General features: G+C 43.8%; 1 protein-coding gene across 7 annotated transcripts in view; it reads left to right on the top strand.

Moving 5' to 3' along the window:
- The first annotated feature begins 1282 nt into the window (after positions 1 to 1282).
- The window catches only part of PLEKHA5 (pleckstrin homology domain containing A5), a 163729-nt gene continuing 155555 nt past the window's right edge, over positions 1283 to 9456 (top strand). For 6 of the 7 annotated variants that reach the window (XR_009279089.1, XM_058852908.1, XM_058852912.1 and 3 more), the window contains exons 1-3: positions 1283 to 1501; positions 1649 to 1725; positions 4579 to 4636. Coding sequence is in view for 6 of the 7 variants with exons in the window: in XM_058852908.1 (XP_058708891.1) it covers positions 1413 to 1501; positions 1649 to 1725; positions 4579 to 4636 (224 nt within the window). In the remaining variant the exon portion in view is untranslated. Of the gene's footprint in view, positions 1502 to 1648; positions 1726 to 4578; positions 4637 to 6907; positions 7119 to 9456 lie in introns of those variants that run through there. The other variant, XM_058852913.1, reaches the window with a different exon arrangement.

The following is a 9456-nucleotide window of genomic DNA, read 5'->3' as shown; positions in this document are numbered from 1 at the left end:
CACAGGATTCCCACCTTGCTGTTGTCAGGCAGCTTTCCACAGCCCTTCACAGGAAGAGCCATTACTCACTTCACTCATCATCTAAGGGCTCTTTCTCTTAGGAGAGAAGGGAACTGTTTATAGAATAACTTGTGTTTTCCCCAGAGTATTGTTCCTCTGGTAGTCTATAAATCTCAGGTGCTGTCATTGCTGAGTGGAAATGAAAGGTATTGCTGGACAGGGAGGAATTCTTATCTTGCATCCAGTTACTTAAAGATAACTCCAGATCTTCTCATATGGCTGCTCTTCGTGTCTGGAATATCTTGTGTGGGACAACAGGGATTTAAAGTTTTGACCACATGGCACGATGGGGACCAAACAACAAAACACAATTTTAGTTTTCCTAAGGTGTTCAGAATGGGAGAGGGGACAAAACTGCCTGTGCAAAATACCGTGAATTACAGATGTGGACATGGGAATGCTGCAAGACTTCCCAGCTTTAGTGCTTATTCAGAAAGTGGTATTGCAAGGCAAGGTTCCCTTAGAAATATCATGGCCAGGGCACAGTGTTTTTTTAATTTACATTTGTCATGTATAAGTTAAGTCGAAGGGGTGCATGGCTATAATGCATGTGCAATAGGATAATTTACGTGCATTAAACTATACACAAGGGCAGAGAGAGTCATTTCTGCAGTGGGTTTTACCTGAATTACTGCCACTTCCCTGAAGCACTGAAAACACGCACCCATGCCATATCCCAGAGCTCTTTCGCAAGTGGGGCACAAAGCACAGATAGCAGGGTTTGCGTGAAGGAAAAATATGCCACTTCTTTATACTTTGAGCCTTTACGTAAGAAATTTCAAAAACGCCTGAAGCGGAGGGTGTGAGAAGAGCGCGTTCACCCGGGGAGGAAATAGGACAAAACTTTCAATTTCCTTTGTCCTTACGGACCCGATGAGGGGCTGCCAGGGGCGCAGCCACGATTCTGGAGTTGGCAGCGCTGGGGTGCGAACGAGCGGAGCCGGGGCCGAGGAGCCGTGCCCTCCTCTGGCAGCCGCGCTCCGACCGGCCGCAGCTCCCTCCCTCCCTCCCTCCCTCCCTCCGTCCGTCCGTCCGTCCGTCCGTCCGTCCCTCCTCCCCGGCTGCCGGCCGCACATCGCCTCCCGGCCCCGCGGGACGGCCCCGGCCGCCTCCCGGCGCTCCGTCCATCCCCGCGGCTCCTTCCCCACACGCCGGAACCCGCCCCCGCCGGCCGGGCGCGCCCCCGCGGCCAGCGCGCCCCCGCGGCGGGCGGGGCGGGGCGGGGCGGGGCGGGCGCTGCTCCCGCCCCTCCCCAAGGTGTTGGCGGCGGCGGGGACGCGCTCGCTGCTCGTGCCCGCGCCGCCCCCCCGCCCGCGCTCCCCTCGGCTCTCCCCGGCTGCGGCTGCTCGGCCATGGCGGAGCTGAGCGCGGAGCGGCTGCGGGCGCTGCCCGGCAGCTGGAGTTACGGGATCAGCCAGGGCGGCCGCGTCTTCTTCATCAAGTGAGCGCGGGGCCGGCCAGGAGGGGAGCGGGGCCGGGCCGGGAGGGGCGTGCGGGGAAAGGAAGGGAAGGGGAGGGGGGGGGGGGGGAGAGCAGGGGGCGGCGGGGCTGCGCCTGCCTGACTCGGTCCGTGTGTCCGTCCCCGCAGCGAGGAGGCGAAGAGCACGACCTGGCTGCACCCGCTCACCGGCGAGGCCGTGATCACCGGGCACCGCCGCAGCGCAGGTAGGACCCTGCCCGGAGCCCTGCCCGGAGCCCTGCCCGGGGCCCCCGGCCCTGCCCCGGCTCGGCCGCCCCCGCCCGCCCCTGGCCCGGGCGGGCTCAGCCCGGGGTCCCCGCGGAGCCGCCGCAGCCCCCCGGGACAAGTCCCGATCCCGCTTTCCCCGCACTTCGCGCAGTTGTTCCCCCGGGGTGAGCAGCGCTGCAGCCGCCGGGCGCTCCTGCGTGTCCAGCCTGCTCGCCAGTTTCTTCGAGCGCCTTCTCCCCCTGCCCCCGAGTTGTGCCTGTGTAATGTATCTGTCTCCGCTTTCCCTCCGTTGCCTTGTATCACCCCTGCGAGGCTGTGTAGTTACCATTAGAGACCGCCTCGTTCCTCTCGTGCTCCTTGCTGGCTACCCCGGTTATCCACCTGCATAGCATCCTTCCTCACTTGAGCACGAAACCTTTCGCCGTATTTCTGTTTCCAGCGGTACCTAGATTGAACCACGATAGGTGTACTAGAAATGTAGAGGCTGATTTCGCTAGTCACCTAGAAACCCTTTTTCTCCCTGCGCTTCCATCTAGGCTGAGAGTCTGTGTGGTTTCCAAGTGACTGAGAGAGGTGGAATAGGTAGGAGGAAAAGGGACTTGAAACATTAGAAATAACTTGGAGGGAGGAGGGTGGAATCAAGTCTTTGCTTCTGCTGTTTGCTCCACTCTGGAGAAGTAGCAGCAGGAGGTGCTGGAGGAGGAGGATTTACAGCAGACACTCTGGAGACCCGGAGCCAACTCTTGACTGCTGGAATTGCACACAGGCTGCATATGCCACTGGGAGGTGGTGGAGTGTAGTAATACGTGCAGTTGTTTTTATGTGTATAATCACTTGGATAATCACGGGGAAATAATCTGCAAGTGAATTGGTCTGTATCAGATTATCTGCTTTCATGTTTGGTTAATACTTATGCATTAAGGAATCAGAATCAGAAACAGCCTTTTAGAAAACTGTGGACAGCCTTTCTTTTTTTTTTTTTCTTTTTTTTGTAGTTTTTGAGTTGGGAATAGTTTAAAAACCACAGGCTTCTGTTTATTAGAACTCTACAGTTTGATTTGCAGCAAAGGTTCTGTTGTTTAAAAGAAGTCATTTAATGCTTGGGAGTAGAACTACTGATTGCTGTCAGGCTCCTCTTCCTCCTGCTCTCAGTGCTCAGAGAGAGTGGCCTTCATCTACAGCAATATGCATGGGGGCAGATGTGTGTGAAGTGCTTTTCTCATTCAACACTGGCATTAGCTGAGTATTAATTCTTTTTTTAAACTATTCCCACTGTCTCTGTTGACTGATGATGATTTCCCGGTAATTTTCCAAGTGTCTCATTTGTTTCTGCTGTTAAGTGCCTTCGAAAGGAAATGCAGTTTGCTTTTGAGTGTCTGGAGTATTGTGTATAACAGAGCAGAGTTATCATCAGGTAAATTAAACTTATTTTTGAACACAAGACTGAGACATGACCTTGGATACATTGGCCATAATTCATCAATCAGATACCAGAGTGTCTAAAAACCAAATCTGTTCCTATAGTTTTCCTCATTCACGAGTATGTAAATGAATCTCTCCATACACAGATATAATCAAACAGAATTACTCTGAGGTTTATCTCTTCTTTTGCTCTGACCATTGTTTTGGAACCTAGTCAAAATATGTTCAAAATGCATCTATCTTCTCTTAAGAAACAATTTTTGAGTGAATGGCACTTCTTTTACAGATGTATATTATTGCAAAGCTCTTTGTTAAATAATTCTGTGAGGCATGTTCTAGACGGTGAGGAGAGCTTTGTCCTCCATTATGAATTGAAGTGCTTTTTATTCTTGCAGCTATTCAGCACTGGAAGGGTATTTTTTGCAAAGTTCTTATAGCAACCATAAATACTTCTGCTGGAGAGACTTCCTGTTTGCTGTACTTTGCCCCGTTATCGAAATACACCTTGATTTTTGTTCTGCAGAAGACAGGAGAGAAAAAAAAAAAGCAGCCAGAGCAAATAAATAATAAGGAGGATGAAAACCACCACATAACCCAGACTGATTGCTTTCTTTTTCTTTTGGAATGCATTCTTGCTTTTATAATTCAATGAGAGAGCTCTATGTATCAATCATTATTTTTATTGACAGGGGCAAACTTTTAAGGGTGGTGGTGCATCTAGAGGTGCAATATCTCCAGAGCTTCAATCACACCAGGAAACTGTTAGTTGAGAGATTTTGACCATTAGTGGTATGGGGTTTTTTATATCTGGACTCCTGACTCCCAAGAGTGGTAAAAGAAAGGAAGAGATATGCCCACATCCTCCACTAGATTTACATGGAAAATGATTTTCATGTAAAATGCAATAGAGTTGTAAACACTGCAGGAACACTTGTTAGTCACAAGAGTGGTGGAATTATGCTGATACAATGCTAATGCTCTGGTATAGTTGATATCGTGCCTCTTCAGGAGCTTCTGACTTGCATGGAACTCAGTTAGGTGGATTTTTGTTTAGATCTCTGCCTGCCAGGTAATGTGATGCTGCTCAAGTTCAAGGCAGGGAGATCTGGCGATGACCCCGAGTTGCTGGGCAAAGGGACCTTAAACAAGGGCACACTGAAGCCATCCTTGGTATTATTTGAGAACAAGAAAGCCCAATCAGATTTTCAGGCGTGCAGCTTCTCTTGGCTCACAGAATTCACACTTAGGCAGTTTTGTGAGTCAATTCTGAAATACTTGTTTCTGGGACTAAAGGTTTCGACATGTGGAATCAGACACCGTATTTCAACTCCCTCAGTGTTAGGGAGTAGACCAGTATGGCTAGCATCATTTCAAAAGGTAATTGGAATGTTTTGCTGCTTGTTTTCCAGACTTACCCACAGGTTGGGAGGAAGCATATACTTTTGAAGGTGCAAGATATTATGTAAAGTAAGTTGAATGTTTGTCACAATACTATAATTTTCAATTAGTTTGTCTAAATGTCACTGTAATGCGTTCCCAACTGAACTTGAGTGTTGTGCTGTCAATCCAAAAGGTGCATTTAAATTTGTCATAGGGTATGCAGCCCTTTTTTTACTGAATTCTGCATAGCTAAAACAATTTCTTGACTTTTTGTATTTATTAAAGCTGTTTGAGGATGCAGATTCAAATGCAGTTTCTGCTATGAATGTAACCATCTGACAACAAATGTCCTTTCAATCCAAGAATACCTGGAATTTGTCTGTTTGCTTGACATTTGTGTGCGTACCCTCTTGTGCCATAAATGCTTTCACAAAGGCAAGATTTTACTTCATCACTGGGAGAAGAGTTGATTTCAGCCCTGTTGGCTAATTACATTGTTTAAAGCCACACTGAAGGTTTAATTTGGCCATTTTCTTTGCAGACCTCCTGCTTCTGCTTCTAGCATTGATTTCCATTATTTATTTCTTTTTTCTTCTGGTTTCAGTATGTTTTGAGGAGCACGTTCACTGTGGTAGCCTTGCTGTGTGTATTGTCTTCTTGGATGAGAGACATGAAAATCAAGCTCTTGTGTAGAAATCCAGGGGGTGTATTGGTTGGATCTGTACAAACTTCTTACAAGCTTTTCTTCTCCAGATAGTTAGTCCATTATTCCTTATCTGGAAAATTTTTAAGTGGCACCTATGTATATTTGGTTAATATGCTTCTTTTTCTTCTATTTAACAATTCACAGGCTTTTCTCTAATCATTCAGGAGTTTTTGCTCACTGCGCTGTTTGCTTTGCTGTATTTTAATTAATAATGTCATTAGTAGGGTAACTTTTATGAGTGAACTTTACAGATAGAGTTTATAGGCTGCAGGTAGGTTTTTCCTGTGTTGTAGTGTTGAGCACAAGGTTGCTGCTCTGTGTAAGAGGCATTGTAGGCAGCGTGAGGTGGCTGTTACATGTGTGTTTCATGGTTTATTTTATATGAGTGTGTTTGATTTGGTCCTAAATAAAAGTTAAAATAGAGAGCATACAATAGAGCATAATGCTCCCAAAAATCTGACCAGAATAGGCACTGTGCTGTCTACGAGGGCAGATTATTTGTTAATAAGCAAGTTGTTTTTCTGTTCTATTCCGCCTTCTTGCAATTTACATTGCAGGAGTGTTGTGTAGCAATTGACAAGAAATACACCAGTCTGAGGACAAGGATCCATTAAAAATTTCACCTCAGGAGTACTGTGCAGATTGTTAAATGATGACAAGTGAGAATTAAAGAAAGCTGTGTTTGTGTGTGTATACAATATGAAAAAAAAAATATTCTTCTGGACTTTGAGATGCAACCTTTTCTTGTAGAATAAACCCATGAACAGAGTGTTGGCCAGCTGTAGTAACTGGAAAATAGCAACTTGAGTTTTCCTGAATAAACAAGTGTGTGAACAGCTGTTGTAGAGTAACTGATGCTCTTCTGGCCAGATTTACTGAGTGCTAAGTTGGTTGTGCACCCTTGTCCTTCAAAGATCTTGTGTTCAAGGTGCTGCCATAACTGTGAGGATGTGCATGGAGCTGATTGTCTTGCTGACAGCCAACAGAAAATAGCTCCGTTTGTGTTTGGAAGTTGTGCTGCCTTTGAAAACATGTTGCACAAACACTTCTGTGTGGTTTGAGAGCTGTAGGAGGATAGCAGGGATGGTGCTGTCAGGCCTGCTGAAAGGTTCACGTGGTCTGACCAGTTTGGCATCCTAAGTTAAATACTGGTTTGTTGTGTAGTGTCTCAGGCTGAATTTGAATTCCTGCCCGGTGATAGCTTCTTTTAAAGCTGTCTCGCATTCCCTCTCTGTGCTGGTGCTAGAGAGGATGTGAGAGCTAACGAAGACAGGGTGACAACGTTATAATCACTGTCTTCTAATCCCAGGCACTGTAACTCCGGGTGATGTGTTGATTATAATAATTCTGGTTGTCTGAATTTTAACTACTGTGGGGCTTCTGCATGAGGGGCAAACAGCACGGGCTGTTGTGACCTTCTGCTATACAAACACCCCCACATGTGGATTTTTAACCATAACCTGCTGATTTGTGTGTACTGATTTGCTGAATGTTATTAATACCCAATTACGGTGTAATAAAGCTATGTTAAAACTAAAAATATTGAAATCTTGTTTGTGGTTAGTTCTGGAAGAAACAGATCGGTTTATGTTCCATATGAGTTACAAAGTTACAATTAAATGAATTTTAATGTCATGCTTTTGGTGTTTCAGCCCCTGAAACCTGTCTGTTGGATTGCTGCAATGTTTCCAGTCAGAGTTAGACAAGAAGGATAGTCAAGTTTCCTGATCACATAAATAATTTGACCTAAGTTCTGAGGCACAGCTTCAAATATGTGGGTTGAATAGAAATGTTTAACAACCTTCCTTTATGGTAAGATCTTATGCTAGACTGTGTTTGAAAATAAAAACCTTTTGAAAATTATTCCTCTGGTTCTTTAATAATAGGTCTTCAGTGTTCCAAGTGGGTGTGTTGCTGAATCTATTACTGTGCTTTTTTTGGCTTTGATGTAGTAAACACTGTATAATCAAATTGGGATAATGTCGAGGAGATAATCGTCAGCTAAATCTTAGCATTCCTTGGACTGGCATTTCAAACAAATGACTCAGTTTACAGACTGCATTGAAATGTGATTATTTTTAAAGGACACTCTATTTTTCTTGGGATGTGTGCACTCGGTTTCAGAATAAGTAAATACCAAACGGTGACTATTTTACACTTTTTTTTTTCCTCTCCCATGGAATTGAATTTGTTCTAGTTTTAAGCTGGAAAGATACACTATAACAGGGAGAGATAAGGGGTTTTTCCCTTTGTATACTGTGGTTTTCTTTTGGTGTAGGGTTGTCTTAATAAGTTGATGCTAGCTAGGACTTTGACCTTTTTTGCATGTTATTTTTTTGGGTTTTTTCGAGTAGTAGAATATTTGCTAATGACAGAACCATTTCCCCACATCCTCCTCACCTCTGGTAAACCCGAATGACAAAAGGTGTAGTTTGCTATTTGGAGTTAAAAAGAATGTGCAATGTGGTGATACCTTGTGTATGTTCTCAGGAGAGTGGTTGTATTGTTTAGGGGTTTTGTCTCTTTCAGAGTGAGAAGTCTGGGTTTGTTTAATTTACATTAGACCTGTGCACTGACAGCCCTTCACTGGCACTTGGTGGGAACTCCAGCAATAAACTTTGCTGAAGTAGTGCTTGGTTTGGTATTTATACAACTAAACTTTTACCCAGAATATAGGGCCCCTGACTGTAGAACCAAGACATTCAATTACAATATTTGTTATTTTCAGTTAAGTATTGAATCTTCTGAAGTAAAACTCATGGAGCTTGAAAATTGTGATGCAGCAAACTTGATATTTTCCTTTTGTCCTGCTTTGGGTCTCTCACTGGCCTGGTTACTTGTGCTGAGTGTATTGTGCACTTTGAGCTCTGGAAAGTTAAGGGCTTTACCCCCAAAACACATCTGAGCTGGACAGTATGGGGAGCTGAAGTTACTTATGTTATTTATAAGTGCCTAAGGAAAAGGACCCCATGGGACAATCCCATTGTGATCCTTCCCAGTGGAGAAGACAGACCTGGTCACGGGCCACAGACTCCTCATCTAGTAAGATCATTGAGAATTTCCAGCTTGATCTTTTTAGGATTTTGTGATGACTTCATAATCTTTAGGCACCAAAACACTGGGTTTGAGTACTATAAAATTACATAACTGTGTATGTGCATTTATGTATTTGCATAAGAAACCCCTTTTGTTGGTTAAAACAACCCAATGATCTAAACTCAGACACTTGCTTCCTTTTCTTGCAGTTTTGGTTCTCATTGCAATAGTTCTGAATACATGTTCAATATTTATGTAATTTTTTGTTTTCCTTTTCAAACAAGGGTTATATTATTTAAATTACTAATTTGTCAAATAAGGTTGTTCTAAAAATCAATCCAAATACAATATTTGTGGAATTTTGCATCAGTTTGCCTAGGTTGGCTTGTACAGAAGTACTATTAGGTAAGCTGTTTGGATGTTAGAATTTGATTTTTCTCAACTTTGCTGTAGGACTGACACTTTTTGGGCAGTAAAAAAGCTGACTGCAGAAGTTCTTAAAAACTCAAAGAATTAAGAGGGTTGAAGTTTCATTTTTAGGGTTTGCTCTTGAAGTTTACCTTTTTCTGTATTCATCAGAACAGTTTTTTCCTGTTGCTAGCTGAATCAAGGCATTGGCAAACCCTGGCCACAGCCAAGGTGAATGCACTGTTGCATCAAACAGAGGTTTTGTGTGCTTTTATAGAGGCTTTTTGTCAGTGCAGGTTTGTTTATTGTAGACATGTAGCTTGAAAATTGGGAAGGCAAGAAAAATTTATTAAGTGATTAAAAGGGATAAGATCTCGTTCAGCTCTGAGTTTCTATTGTTTACTAAAATAAACCTGTGCTCATTGAGAATTCAGCTTTCATTTGAACCTTTGTCTTTTATGTGCATTCTAAAGACCCTTTCCCATTCAGATGAGACTTTCTCCAGAAAAATCAAAGAACAACCAGTAGTGTTTGCAGAAAAGCCCTTTCTTGAAAGGAAATTGGAATTTGAGAAAAATACGAACAGATCAAACAGTTTTTCTCAAGGACTAAAAAATCGCAGTGTTCCTCCTGGAAATTTAGTTCTTGTTACCTCTAACCTTTATTTTACTAAAATGAAGAATAAACTCAATTCTTTTTCTTACATGGTGTGATCTGTAGGTCAAATAATGGTGTGTGGGTGAACTGGGACGTAGCT

The sequence above is a fragment of the Poecile atricapillus genome, chromosome 18, assembly GCF_030490865.1.
Source record: "Poecile atricapillus isolate bPoeAtr1 chromosome 18, bPoeAtr1.hap1, whole genome shotgun sequence".
NCBI lineage: Eukaryota > Metazoa > Chordata > Aves > Passeriformes > Paridae > Poecile > Poecile atricapillus.
The sequence above is the reverse complement of the archived record's forward strand: the minus strand, read 5'-3'. Positions and strand labels throughout refer to the sequence as shown.